General features: G+C 42.1%; 1 protein-coding gene across 1 annotated transcript in view; it reads right to left on the bottom strand.

The window, feature by feature from the left end:
* kcnt1b (potassium sodium-activated channel subfamily T member 1b) overlaps positions 1 to 14,330 on the bottom strand; it is a 150,384-nt gene extending 136,054 nt beyond the window's left edge. Inside the window, exons 1-3 of the mRNA XM_067969433.1 lie at positions 14,262 to 14,330; positions 6,783 to 6,891; positions 3,093 to 3,192 (exon numbers count right to left, since the gene is read on the bottom strand). Of these exons, the coding sequence (XP_067825534.1) occupies positions 3,093 to 3,192; positions 6,783 to 6,891; positions 14,262 to 14,330 (278 nt within the window). The remainder of the gene's footprint in view (positions 1 to 3,092; positions 3,193 to 6,782; positions 6,892 to 14,261) is intronic.
* Between the last annotated feature and the right edge of the window lie 1,168 nt (positions 14,331 to 15,498).

Below are 15,498 nucleotides of genomic sequence, written 5' to 3'. Positions count from 1 at the left end.
ATCATAGGCAGATACTTATGTCAACCATCCCTAAAGGTAGTTTACAATTTTGTGGCCAGAATTTCCCTAGGTTAAACTGATCAGACTACACTGACAATAAAAAAAAATACATAATAGGTAAGATAGTGCACTCAGTCGATTGCACTCATGGCTTCTCGATGAATGGGCTAGATAAAACAAAGCATGAATCCTGCTTTCCCTATGGATTATCTTTTACTTCTTGGGTGTTAAACCCTTTTCATTTTCTCATGTTGCAGCACAGAGCATGCAGAATTCTGTTTTTTTTAAAAAAAAGTCTTTTCAACATACACTCACGCCGTGAAATTACACCTTGGGATGCTGGTGTACAAACATTCGTTTGAAATCCCTCTCTTCACTCCTTTTGGGAGGCATTAACCTACTTAAAATAGATGGGTTAAAGTCATCACTGAAACAGCAGAGTGGAATTTCAGTGAAATATATTAAAGGACTGATTCCCCTATCAGGAGCTCCTGACAGGGAATGGCGCTTGCAGGGAGCGCAGGTCAGAAAATCGTGGTCCCACAGCACCTAATTTTCCATCTATTATATTTGCAGTGCCCAACCAAAAAATCAGCCCTTAAGTGTCGGTACTCGTATCGCACAGCATCATCTCAGGGCTTGCAAGTAAATCCGTCTAATTCACTGAACGGCAAGCCCGGGTCGGCAGCACTCCTGCTCCTCCTGGCTGTACAGAACTGAAACTGTCAAAATGTTGACTTACCTTTTTTGTGGGCAGTCTCCAGTGGTCCCTTTAAGGACCGCTAGTTAGGCTGGTGATGACCTGGAACAACTGGGTGGAGCACGCAACAACAACTTGCATTTATATAGCGTCTTTAATGTAGTAAAATGTCCCAAAGCGCTTCACAGGAGCGTAATCAGACAAAAATTAACACCGAGCCACATAAGGAGATACTGGTGACCAAAAGCTTGGTCAAATAGGTAGGTCTTAAGAAGCATCTTAAAAGGAGGAGAGGGAAAGTTAGAGAGGCGGAGAGGTTTAGGAAGGGAAATTCAGAGCTTTAGGGCCTAGGCAGCTGAAGCCATGCACGGCGCAAGTTCCACCCAGTTGATGACCAATTTTCCATCAGGGTCCTAAAACGGTGTTCGAACCTCGATTTGCATATTCAAGGTGCCTAGCACCTGTTTCAGGCAAGTGCCCTGCACATTTAGATGTCGCTGGCTTCCAAATTGACAGCCAGCGCACTTCCAGGACAGATCAGGCATGAGAGATTGCAATCCAAAATTGGTATCCCCAACCTTAATTTTTCAACCAAAAAACAGGCGCAGCGATGAACAATTTCCCGGGCAAGTGTACGATAAGTGGCACCCTGCTTTTTGTTTTACTCATTTTACAAGCTCTCGTGGAGAAACTCCGAAAGTTGGAAATATAAAATATAAAGAAAAAAAAGTGGTCGAGGTGCGCAGTAGGTTGAACATATGGAGAAAAAATGGACAAGGGAAGACCACCTGGACCATCAAATCCACTTCATCTAGAGATGGTGCAGCCACGTACACAATCGACCCGCTTACCCCAGTCACTCAATCTCTCAGGAAAGGCAAACAAAAACCTGAAGCCATTTCAGGAAAAACTCTTGTAGTGAGCATCTGGAAGGGAAAGATACGCTCGTATTTCAACTGTGACCTTTCAATCGCACAACGAAGGGTCTGATCCAAAAGGTTAAACTATTTCTTCTTTTCCAGAGCCTGCCATACACTTCCAGCAATCTCTGCTTTTGTCTCAATTGAGATTTATGTAAAATTCTGCAAATAGCCTCGACATGAAGGCTTATAAATGGAATCAAAGTGTGTTATATTATTTCATCCACATTACTTTGCAACTAAAATCAACACAGATATCAACAGAAAAACTGCTTTTTGTTTGAACCGTTCACTTTTCACTGAATTGTTCATTGTTGGGTTCACTACAGGACTTGAGCACATAATCTGGGCTGGCACTGCAGTGTACCACTGAGGGAGTGCTGCATTATTGGAGGAGCCGTCTTTCTGATCAGCAGTCAAGCCGAGGCCTGTTGGCCTGTTGAGGTGGTCATAATAGTGTAAATGCACCCTTAAACATTTAAGTTTTTGCAAAATATAATCTATAGGTTCCTCTACCTAAAGGGGCTGCAAATTATATTTTTAAAATTACACACACATTAATTTTCCATGGTGTTGTACACTAAGTGTAGTCCTCTGGAGAAGCAGCATTAGAGCTCAGTGGATAATTGGACCTGGGTGCCTGGATATATTTCAGTCCTCGTTTTGAAGTCATACATTCTATCCTGATTTAATTTTATTATTTATTGCTAAATAGCAAAACGGACGGCAATTTGGGAAGCGGAGAAGATGAGCTGACTGGAGCCTAGAGGGTTTCTCTGGAGAACAGGCCGAGGAGCAGGGAGATGCAAAACAGTGGCTACAGTGCCACTGCAGTTGGGACAGTGTTATTACAGTGTGAAAGTTTAAATGGGCAATTTCCATTATAAATGTGGACATAGGAATTCATAATGGAAAAACTGACGACAGGAAGTAGGATTTTGTAGACAGGAACTGCAAATAGATCGAAGATTTTAAATATATTATATTGATTTTTTGATAGGCTGAGATGAAGTAAGGTGGGAGGGGGCTCATGTGGAGCACAAACACCGCCATAGATCTATTAGGCCGAATGGCCTGTTTCTGTGCTGTAATTCTATGTAAAGATATACCATTTTCATGAACCTTATTCCTCCTTAGATTTTAAAATTTAAAGGATCAGTCAATTGATGCCCTAAGTAACCCACCAGTTCGACATCACTGGCTCTGGATCACAGAGCATAGTTGTAACTAAGCAGCTCCCAAAAGATGGGGTCAAACCCCAGGGCAGACAGGAAACAGCCACGGTGGTCATGGCACTGGTAGTACAAAAAAAATTGACAGATTGTTTTTATTACAGTTAGATTGAACACGCGGAGGTAAACATCACTAAAACTGTAGAATGAATCACTGCCAGCGTTGTCTGAGGAGACTAATCACGGGTGTACACGTGTTGTGATCTCAGCTGCTTTAATAAGAATCCAGTAGTGACTTACCATCCAATTCCTTCTGTGGGATGATCCAGCAAAACTCGCACTATGTACAGAAGACAAGTGAGCAGCTTCAGGGAGAAGTTAAAGAGTCGTATTCTTAAACCTGCAATGAAAATAAAACCCAGCACCTTTGATTTAGGGCCGTTCCCAATGAGTTACTTAATTAATGCAGTGTCATTTTGGCTCAGTCGATAGCACCTTTTCCTCTGAGTCAGAAAGATGTGGGTTCAAGTCCCACTTCGGGGGTTGAACAAGTTATCTAGACTGACATTTCAGTGCAGTACTGAGGGAGTGCTGCACTGTCGGAGGAGCTGAATTTTGGATGAGATGTTAAACCAAGTTACTTTTTGAAAAGTTTTGCAATTCAAATGTGCAAAAAATATACAATTTTAAAAAAAAATTACATCACAAATTCTTGAAATTACGTATTCCTGATGGTGAATAAAAATTGTACAACAAATTAGGTATATGTGTAACTGAGAGGCACACCAGCCACCAGAGGGAGATGTCTACAAAGGTCCCAGTGAAAATCATACCAACCTCAGAAAGCCTGCAGCCAATTTCATGCATCACATCAGCTGGGATTAGACCGGAGCTCATCACTTAGAGAAGTTTTATTTCTTTAGACTGACCCAATTGATAAGAGTATTGTTTTTCTACGCTGCTGAAAAAAAAAAATCAAGCTTCCCTGGGAACCTTAGAGTCAAGTTTAATTCTGAATACGTGTATCTTCTCAGCAGGTTGTGTAATCAATAATGTCTCCTTTAAGTCATGCTTCCCCGACATTTTCTTTCCCTTTTGTTCATGTACATAAGTCATATTGAAGAAAGCCGCTAATATTTCAAGTCAACAAATATGTATTCTTGAAATGCCTGGAAAAACATTTACAAGCTGTACCCTCACAGACTCATGGGCAATGTCTATTGTTAAACGTGGGCTGAATATTAACATTTTTGTTGTGTGTGTTCTGAAGGGTTAGGGTGAGGTACTTGGCCAATAAACACAGAAAAAGCTGCATGTGACCAGTGGGTCGCTCAGCAGCTACCGGAGAATGAGGAAGGATTAACACCCAAAACATCGACCCGTCTTTCTCCTTCAGACACCATGTGCACGCCCAACACTTCCCACTTTCATTTCATATTAGAGCGATAGTTCCGACAAAAGGGTTATCCCTGAAACGTTATCTTTTTTCTCCCCCCACCTTACTCCACAGATGCTGCCCGACCTGCTGAGTGTTTCTGATTTTGTTTCATATTTCCAGCATCCACTGTATTTTCTTTTTTATGTAGATTATATTCACTTTTTTCAGTTCAGAAACAATGAGCCCTATTGCAATCTAAATTCTCCTTTTATTTTGGAATCTTTCAACTATAATGGTTCTATAGATTGTCTTTTTCCCCTTCCAAAAACATACCCTACTTTTAATACAAAAGTTACATATGCAAGGCTTAAAAGAACGATATTAGGTTGCTATTCATCACAAAGTACCTAATTAAATGTGTACAAATAATCCGTGACTGCACTTTATATTTTTTTTAAGCTACATTCAGTAAATTTTCTTTGCAATATTAATTTCAGGCTATCACATACAGTGTCACCTGATGTCCAACCTTTATCTCATTTTAATAATAGCTCCACTAAATGGAGTGAGTGGGTTGGGGTTACCATTTCTGGCAGCATTTCCCACTGGAATTCATAATTTTCTACCTGTACCTCCTCCTCACTCCCATTTTCAGTTTGCTTTCCTCCCCCCTTTTGTTTAAATAGCTGCTGTTTCCCTACCAGGTTCAGCATTTTTTATTCTGTGTTTCCCTGGAGAGAATGTAACAGAATTGCCCCCCGGTCTGACAAATTAATAGGTTCAATGTAGAATAACATGTGCTATCTTTTAGAATTCAATTAAAAGGAGAACCATCAGAACCACTTTTCATGACAGGTACTGAGCTACACAGGTGGTTCATGAACCACCAGTACATTCTGCCCAGGTCGTTCAAATGCACCAGCAGTACAAGCTGCCCAGGTGGTTCAAATGGAACACTCTGTGTGGAGCTGAGCAATACTGGACAAGTTTCATGCCTGGTCTGTGGCGAACTGACGTGAACTTGTCAGGGGAATGGAAATATGCTATAATTGGCCTCAGTTGCAGTTGCTGGTACATTTAAGAGCAGACTGTCTGAAAGAACCTTTCCCAGCATTAGCTCAGTTGGGTAGGACCCTTACTTCTGAGTTAGAAGGTTGTTGATTTCAAGCCCCACTCTATGACTTGAGCACATAATGTCGGCTGACACGTCAGTGCAGTACTGAGAAAGTGCTGCAATGTCAGGAGTGCAGTTGTGCCAACAAGATATTAAACCCAGATCTGTTCAGGTGGACAAAGGATCCCATGGCACTAATAGAAGAGAAGCAGGGAGTTCCCCAGTGTCCAGGCCAACGTTCATCTCTCAAATCAACACTACCAAAACAAAGTAACTGGTCATTTTATCTTAGTTGCTGTTTGTGGGACCTTGCTGTGTGCAAATTGGCTGTTGTGTTTCTCAAAAAACAAACAGTGTCCACCTTAAAAGTAATTCCTTGGTTGCAAAGCCCTTTTGGACATCCTGAAATGTGACAGAGTGCTATATAAATGCATGTTCCTTCTTCTTCCCTTTTAAATGGGCAAAACATGCCTGGCAAAAAGAATTAGGAAATTGCACAGTGACATAACTTCAATAAATTAAAATAATTTGCAGAGCCTTACTGAGGTTATCACTCATTTCATGCGAGAGGCCTCAGCGAACTAAAAGTTGTCGGGCCAGGAAATAATAGGCAGAAAGAATCAGGTGAGTAACAGGTCTAAGATCTGCTTGCCCATTCTTCCAATCCTCCTTCACACAATCCTTGTCTGCGCTACTAGCAAGGGCTGTCATGAGATCTACCTTACAGATCTTCAAAGAACTTTTACATCCCATTTTCACAGAAAGATTAATTTGCATTTCACCCAATTGAACGGCCAGCACTACCAATAAAACATCCAGAATATTTATGTTAAGCAGATTTCACAGATTAACTGGCCATTAATCTTCATGGATGTGTCTAAAAAGCACAAAGACCCGACAGATCGTTAAAGGCAGCAAACATATGAGGAAGTGACGACATCACTTCTGGGCTGGGACCTCTGATGATATCAGATGACCCAAAAACCGTGTCCACCTTAAAATTAATTAATTGGTTGCAAAACCCTTTGGAACATAATGAGATGTGACAAGAGTATAATATAAATGCATGTCCCTTCTTCTTTCTTTTTAAGTGGGTACAGTAAGCAGACAGAGGGCATTGTTGGCATAAGGAACTGAGAAATTGCACAATGACTTAACTTCAATAAATTAAAATAATTTGCAGAGCCTTAATGAGGTTATCGCTCAAAGTGGCTGCAGAGTGTTGCTAATCACGCCCTATTCTCATTGCTGTCTGTGGGGTTTTGCTGTGTGCAAAATGGTTGTGGCATTTTTTCTTACAGTCACTTCACCAAAATAATTCATTGTATGTGAATTCCTTCAATATGTTTCTGAGACGTGTTAAGACACTACATAAATGCAAGTGTTTTTTCAAAATTCCGTGCTGGACTGCTCTGTGGATTGTGATAGAGTTTCTTACAAGTGTGAAGTAGTTTGGTTGGACTTATCTCTCTGCAACAATCCTGGTCATTTCACTTACTTGATCTTTGGTTTTTGATGAAGAAGAGCTTGAGTCGCTCCTTGAAGGTGTTCTCGTTCACGTAGAATTCCACCTGCACCCTGGAGAAACAGAAAATATAATGATGGGCCTTCGGAGCTCAAGATAGCTGGCTTCAGCCTGATTATTACTTGTAGTGTTCACACATAACAGCGCCCAGACTGAGTTAAAGTCTGGCTTTGTAGACACATCAGACATCTAGTCTGAGCAATAGTGACAAGTTAAATCAAAAAGCCAGCTTTCACTGGCTGATTAATTCACATACACAGACATATAAGGAGGGATTTTAACTCCCTTCACCTGGTGCAAATGGAGTGGTAGCAGAGTTGAGATTGGGGTGGTCGACTTACCGCCCTGTTCTTGCTCCATCACCATTTTCCTGGCGCCTTCCACTGAGCAGCCCAGTGCACGCCTGAACCAGATGGGAGCCTCATGAATCTGTTATTACAATCTTGTTGGAACTGTGGTTGGAAGTGGAACTAAATGCACAATATAGGCAGCAGGTTGAATTAAGAGGGTCAGCATCTATAATATGTATTCTGTATAGTGTATTTTTACCAGTAAACCAATGTGACCCGACAGTACCACATGATACCCAAGTACCTTAACGTTCCACTTCACCACCAACTGCACCATCCCTCATTGTGTACCATGTATGGTAAGAACCATTCTGGTTGTTGCATGTAGCGAGATTGTAAATGCATTTCTGAGGGTTTCCTCCGGTCAATATTTCTAGTTCTTTTACAATGTATTTGCAAAAGCCGTTAGGGATAGTTAACAGAAGACATATTCACAAAACCATTTATGACCTCGTTACAATTAGTGACCAGAGGACTTCCTGATCCTTGATCCCTATACCAGAGCTTTACATTTGTCCTTCACATTTCCCATGAGTGTGACCATCAGAATATTTTTGTATGATGCATCGGTGTCGCGTAATAATATACACAGACTTGAAATGAGTCAAAAACTAGACACTAACGTCAATTGCGTATCACCGCACACGTCATCCCATAGTAAACGGTAAATGCACCCAGACAAACAGCAACGCTTTATAAAAATGCTTAAAATAGTTTATGATCTAAAGAGAATGCATACTGCAGACTGATGGTTTATGGAAAGCAAGCCACTAATGGACATCATAACCCATCTGTGCCTGTGGCATGTACACGTTATATGCCCAGTGCCACCAAGTGGGTTATTTTTCATAAACTAAGATGCTTCTACTATTTCACCTTGGCCCTGAAATGATGTTGTGGGTTGCTAGCAAACAAAAGTTTAACATTTTAATCTGAATTTCCTCTCTCCGCTATTTTAGCAGAGGTGTTCACCCATTTATTTTTAAATAGGTTGATGCCTCTGGTAGAGAGGCGATCAGAGGAACTTAAAGATAAAAGCATTAAATGCCAATACACTCATATTGCACTGCGTAATTTCAGGATCCTTGCCTCTATCATATTAACTGACCCCACCACACAGCTGTGAGAAAAAATATTTTTTTATATGTAAAAGAGTGGCCTATATACTATATTTATGTACATCCAGCATGCATTTTGCCCATCATACAGATGCAAAACTACCTTAAAAAAGAGAAAGAAAACCACTCACACAATGCAGGGTGATTTTGACCTGTAGCCTAAAACTTGCGAGCATTTTCCAAACTGCACAGTTCCCGCACCAAACAGTAAAACTCACTGGCCGCGATATTCATGGGGAGGGAGCCGGGGCGCGTGTCTGCAGCCGGGAAACCACCCCCCCCCCCCACCCTCCCCGGGTTTATTTTTTAAATTCCGTTTTCTGTCCGGAGGCATGGCTAGATTCAAAAGGGACAGATGGTGGTTGGGGGCAGGGGGGGGCGGGGGGAGAAAAAGAGGGAGGGGGAAAGGATCGCATGGTGGGGGGGAAGGGTTCATGAGGAGGGAGGAGATCACAGATTGGGGATGGGTTTCACATTTTTATCAATTTAACCCCTCCTCTCTTTTCCACCACCCACCACCCCCCACCCCGGACACTCTACTGCCCTTTGTGGGGGTGTTAAAATTCCCCCATTGACTGACCCACTTAACAATTGGACTTTTTGGCCTTAAAGGAGCACAGCTTCATCCATTAATGCATTGTGCATTTCATGGTGTACCACTGCACCATCCAACTTAACATGAGTGACTCGAAAGGAGATCCACTGGTGTGCTATTAAATCAGACAGGAAAGTTCTAATTGTAACTGGAAGCGGGTTTCGGATGGGCGGAGGCAAAGGCATGCCAAAGCCCCCCCCCCCAATCCCGCAACCTTGGCAGGGTGAGGCCTGGGCAATTTTAATACCTGGGCCCTCCCCCACCCCCTGAAACTGGAACGAAGCAGCAGCTGGCAGGCAGGGGAGAGGAGAAATTTGGGCAGCAGGAGGCCACCAACAGCACCAAAAGCCGCTGGTAAGTTCATGGCAAGTCGTGATGAGTGGGGTTACAAGAGGGAAGCTATTGGAGAGGGATGGGGAGTGTGGGGTGGGAGCCGGGGCAGGGGAGGCCGACACTTTCATCGTGGGGCTCAGAGGAGCTCTCCAGCTCCTCCTGGTTCCACAAAGAAAGTAAAAAAAAAACATTCCCATTTGGGCATCTTCTGGTCCCATTCCGCTTCCCACTGTCTTCACCTGCCGGGAAAGTTGCAATGGCTTCCCCGCTCAGGCCACGGTTAAAACTGTAACTGGGGTCCGATCTGCACATTTAGAGAAGGATCCCCACCGGCTTCAGGCAAGTACACTCGCCATCGGCTGAGAACAGCATGTTAAAATAGAAGATGACAGGATCGGTGCGGGTCATCGGCGGGTAAGTCACTGGCCGATTTTAATTGCCCGCCTGCCCGTTTGTTCCGGGGTAGGTTTATAATCGCTCCTTAAGTGTTAAAAAAACAAGCACAAGCTCATGTAAACGGCCCCTACTGATGGTTGTAATGCTTTGGGTGAAAACAATTTGTAAACGCTTCCCTTATAAAAGAGTATTTTATTTTAAACTTCAAGCATGAATCTTTGGTGCCACCAGATAATTTAGTGATGCCATAGTGGTGATGGACGAAGTGTGTGAAATTCACTTCCAACACAATAAAATCACGCTAACAATCAACTGTTGGGAGGCTCAAGTAAAAAACCCAACAGGGGACAACCGACCTTTTTTCTCTTCATCAAGTACAATGTATTGTTGGATGGGAGTTGTTGCAGGACAACTACAAGAAAACTTCACACTCACTTCCCCAGGTTAGACATCACCAGCTTGGTGCCACTGAATTACAGCAACAGGAGCCCAGACATTAAAATATTCATTTTTATACGATAGATATGTTTAATTTAAAAAGGCAGGTAGAACCTTATTATGTCTTCAAGCTTTCTCAATTTAGGGCCATTTTAACCCAACCCACCTGTCAGGAAACTGACGGGATTGGACACAACGCTGATTTTACACCCCTCCCGATTTCACTCTCCCTTGAAGTCGACGGAGCGGTGTGTAAAATCCATCTGATCCAGTGGGTTTCCCGTCTGGTGTGTTAGGATAAGATTACCCCCATAGAGCTTTACAACCGCTGGATTACTTTTGAAATGATATAGGCAAATGCAACAGCCATTTCTTTGGACAGCAAAGTCCCACAAACAGAATGACGAGATAATCTATTTTCTTTGATGTTCGTTGAGGGAGCAATATTGGCCAGGATATTGGAAGACCTGCCTGCTGAAGGGATTCGCAAAATTTCACATGTTCCCCCCTCCCCCCACCCCCCGAAGATTTATTGGAGTTATTAAAGAAACCCTGGTGTGACTGTGTTTTAAAAAATCCAGGGTCTCTCAAAATGGCTGTGGTCAGACACATGGCCAAAGGCCTGCCGCATTTGAAATTGGATTCTCTTTGAACAATGCAGTTGCATTCACGCCCTGAGGCAAGCCATCAACGTTGCCGGCCTGCACATCAAAATTCGAGCAGGAGAAATCCCAGGACAAAAGATAGCCCATCAAGGAACATTCGGAACAATGGAAAGCAGTTATGGAACAGATCAGTACAGGTACCGGCCATTAATGTAAATGGGCCAAGATTGGGACCCCTTTTGTCTTACATTTTCAGCCCAAATCGGACAATGGAGTAAACTGATGAGGCGCGAAATTAACCCATTACCGGGAGGGTATAACTGGGGCTTCCCAGTATCTCTCACTCTCTTCTCTTCGCCTCTTGGCCCGGTGTCCTGTCTGCCTGCTAGCAACTAAGAAGGAAGGCCATCCAGTAAACCTCGCAACCACATGTCGACGGCAGCAGCAAGGCACAGGGGCCAGGCCTTTTCATCTGTTTCATCGGTGAGCATTAATTTTCTGGCCGCCACAAGACAACCAAGCTAGGTGTAAGGGTGGGGGTTAAAGGGGTATTGCTAAAATTGTGATTTTAGAATTTTCCCTCGATGTGTCCGTTTCTTCCACCCCGTTAAGTGTAAGACTGTATTGCATCCATAGCGATTTCTTTTATCTTCTGTATAATACTGTTTAACTTGTAGTTTTAGTTTTCTTATTAATAAACATTGGTTTTCCTTGTACCAATCCACTGGTCTGTTTGTCTGTCCTTGTTACCACCCGATAAGTCCTCAGCTCAGAATCAGGAAGGGGAAAGCGATTCGCAACCGCACAGCGGGCAGGGCAGCTCAGGAAAAACATAACTGGCTGACCTATAATAAGCCCGAGAAACAGTAAAAAAAACCCTTACACTGCTCCTCTTTGAATAGTGCCAAGGGATCATTTATATCCACTTGAACAGGCAGATGGGACTGCAGTTTTAACAGCTTATCTGAAAGATGATACTTCTGACAGTGAATCGTTCCCTCAGTACTGCACTGAATTGTCAGACTTCATTATCTGTTCTTGACCACAGTTGGACTTGAACCCACAATCTTCTGACACACAGAGGAGAGAGAGTGCTACCACTGAGTCAAGCTGATACAAGGACTAACCATAAGGGGTAATTTTGTGGGAAAGTACTTGAATTCCTTCTCCTTTAAAAATAAACATATAGCAGAGTGCTTAAACCAGTAAATTAATCTTGGGGCTCGACCTTTGCTCTCACTGTCGTATTGGATTATTACATTATATTGGATTGAAAGTCATTGCCAAAAATTCAAAACAAAGTCAGATCTAATGTCACCAACATCAAACTGAAGACCAATACCTGTAATGGAACTAAAGCCAAATCACATCTCTTCACTTCAAAAGTAAATGGTCTGAAGTTAAAGCAAAGACCTAAAATGAGAAGCGCTACAGTTTTATTCTCCAAAGGCAGAAAATCCCAGCCATTATTGAAAAACCGGAATTCCAAACTCTGAGGTCAGATCACGTTTGTCACATTGCGGTGTCAAACTCAAAATAAGAGAAAATCAACGCCAGAAAAGATTTCCAGACGGTTAACCACGGCATGGGGAAGAATGCTGGCAAAAGCACTCCAGAGGATACAAATTTAAAACTGTCCCAGAGGTTGGAAGGAAAGCTGAGGATTCAGAATGTCTGGCTATTACCCTGGTCAATATTCTGTGTCGGTGGGAGTATCAGTTGACACCTGAGAGAATTGAAGTTAATGATGCTGTCAGCAGATTGAATTCCTGTCTCAGGCTTTGCACATAGTGGACTACATTATCTTTCCTTGCATCAATTCCCATAGGTCTCTTGGTACATTGCCATGCCAATCATAAACCAGGGGTTCTAAGCAGATGTGAGCCACAGCAGTACACTTTAGCAGCAGCCCCTCAGGAATCTTTAATTGCAATTCAAAGTGTTGTCAACCTCCATTGAGACTAAATGGACTGATACAGCAATGGGCCTCCAAATACACGTCCACAGAGATGGAGTCATTTCAGATTGATTTGCTAAAGTATATAGACAGAAAATAACAAATGAATCTTGAATCTTTACATGATCCTGCCTAATGGATGTATATAGGCCTGTAAAAATTCTAGGGCAAGGTCAGTCTATAGGTTCATTGCAATGGACAGAAGAAGGAAAAATATTTAATTTTGCAGAAACTTTATCAAACTGCAGAACAGCTGATCTCAGACTGTTCTACTTTTAGGCATTTTCTGTAACTTGCTAAGTACAAGGCTGGGAAATTAAAGTGAGGGTCTCACCTATTTTATTTTAAAAATCAGATGCTTACAACTTTACTTCCTGTTCTTTATTTCTATCTTTTTCACAATGACATGTACAGACGAGGGAAACTATTTAGCTCTTTCTTCCGGAGAAAATGTTTACCTCCCCTAGCTCAGCATTTTTCAACAGGCTCAGATTTTAAACTCTGGGTGGGTGGGTGGTGGGGCGAGTTAGAAACAGACCCACTGCAGCAGAAAACAGGCCCAGGCTATTGCTCCTGGGCCTCATTAACATGTCGCTGGTTCACGTCCCACTCAGAATGGACAGGAAATGGCTACTGACCTGCAGAAAATCATGCAGGTTGGCTTCACAAAAGTGTCTCACAAAAAAAGAGGCTGTTTGGGGCGAAATATTACCTGTTGGACCAGAACTCAGCATAATTAAATTGGTAACAAATGGTACAGTGCACTCACACAGTGCAGGTGTCCCGGAAAGAGCATTCAATTTAAAGAACTCTTACAAAATAACCCAGAAACTAGATCTCTGAGGTTTACCTGTAAGCATCATCCATCTTGAATATAAAACAGAGTGGAATGGGGGATTCTCTTACTCTATACTAGAAGTTGGCAATCCTGTAAGTAATTAACCTGTGATTTAATTAATAACACAACGAGAGATAAACCAAACAAAGAGTTTCTCTGCTTCCCCACAAAGCCGTTACACATATTTGTGCGGATACCTCGGTGGTTAATTTAGAGATTATTAGGTTTGGGAACTATTTTCTGCATGTGTCCCACACCTGGCTGACCAAAAATTCTTCCCTCCTGCATCCCGCCCGCAACCACATGTGCCGAAGGAAGAAATTTACATCAACCGCTTGAAAGGCACTGGGAAAATAAAAGTACTTTTCCACTTTAAGGCTGCCACAACGGGGGGTGTAATATTGGTCGACGGAGTCGCAATTAGATAAAATATTTTAATTAACTAGCTACCAGTTTTCATTTAAAATGGAATTTCAGGCTCAGGTTCAAGAGAATTCAATAGAAAATGCTGGTGGGACAGGCGACAATGTCCCAGCAATATGTTTTAATTTTAGGTTCGGCTCGAGTTTTAGTCCATAGGCTTTGGGAGAAATTTGGTCCCGATTTTAGTTGAATCTTTCGTTCCAAAAATTTAATGGAATGGTGCGTCAAAAATGTAATTTCTGTTTTTATTCCAAATTTTTATATTAGCCCTGTACAGGATAGTTTTCAGAATTTCAATATTAAAAAAAATTGCTTCATCCTCGGAGCTCATGAAATGTTGAGAATTAATAAACTGCGGCTTGGATAATAACTCAGGCTTTGCCTGCCCAAAGTCTGTACCAAAAGTCGTGGACTGATGACCAGTGTTAAATTAGCTCTAGAAATAATCAGTTTCAGTTTTAGTGTCATTTCGACATCTGAAATCATAGAGCTATTTTCCTTTTAGTCTCCGTGAGAAAGTTAGTCCTAATTTTAATTCAGTTGAGAAAATACAATAATTTTACGATTTTCATCCTCATTTTGAGGAAAACAATCCTGCGAAGAAAGAATGGAAGACTTGCATTTATACAGCGTCTTTCACGACCTCAGGATGTCCCAAAGCGCTTTGCAGCCAATTAAGTACTTTTGAAGTGTAGTCACTATTGTAATGTAGGAAAAGTGGCAGCCAGTTTACACATAGTTAAGTCCCATGAACAGCAATGTGATAATGACCAGATAATCTGATTTTAGGTGTTGATTAAGGGATAAATATTGGCTAGGATATTGGAAAGAACTCCCCTGCTCTTCTTCAAAATAGTGCCACAGGATCCTTTACGTCCACCCGAGAGGGAAGACAGGGCCTAGGTTTAACGTCTCATCCGAAAGACGGCACTTCTGACAGTCCCGCAGTACTGCACGGGAGTGTCAGCCTAGATTCTGTGCTCAAGTCCCTGGAGTGGGGCTTGAATCCACAACCTTCTGACTCAGAGGCAAGATGCTACCCACTGAGCCACAGATGACACACTTATGTTACATATGATGTGGAGATGCCGGTGATGGACTGGGGTTGACAATTGTAAACAATTTTACAACACCAAGTTATAGTCCAGCAATTTTATTTTAAATTCACAAGCTTTCGGAGGCTACCTCCTTCCTCAGGTGAACGATGTGCACATCGTTCACCTGAGGAAGGAGGTAGCCTCCGAAAGCTTGTGAATTTAAAATAAAATTGCTGGACTATAACTTGTAAACAATTTTACAACACCAAGTTATAGTCCAGCAATTTTATTTTAAATTCACAAGCTTTCGGAGATTTTCTCCTTCCTCAGGCAAATGTTCCTCAGGCAAACATTTGCCTGAGGAAGGAGAAAATCTCCGAAAGCTTGTGAATTTAAAATAAAATTGCTGGACTATAACTTGGTGTTGTAAAATTGTTTACAATTGTCAACCCCAGTCCATCACCGGCATCTCCACATCAGGACTATAACTTGGTGTTGTAAAATTGTTTACAAATGTTACATATGGACAGACAAAGCTGATGAGAAATGACTGTCAATACTAAGTATATGATTTCCTTCTGTTTCAGCATTAGTCAACA

Source organism: Heptranchias perlo, chromosome 31 (assembly GCF_035084215.1).
Source record: "Heptranchias perlo isolate sHepPer1 chromosome 31, sHepPer1.hap1, whole genome shotgun sequence".
In the NCBI taxonomy this organism is placed as follows: Eukaryota; Metazoa; Chordata; class Chondrichthyes; order Hexanchiformes; family Hexanchidae; genus Heptranchias; species Heptranchias perlo.
The sequence above is the reverse complement of the archived record's forward strand: the minus strand, read 5'-3'. Positions and strand labels throughout refer to the sequence as shown.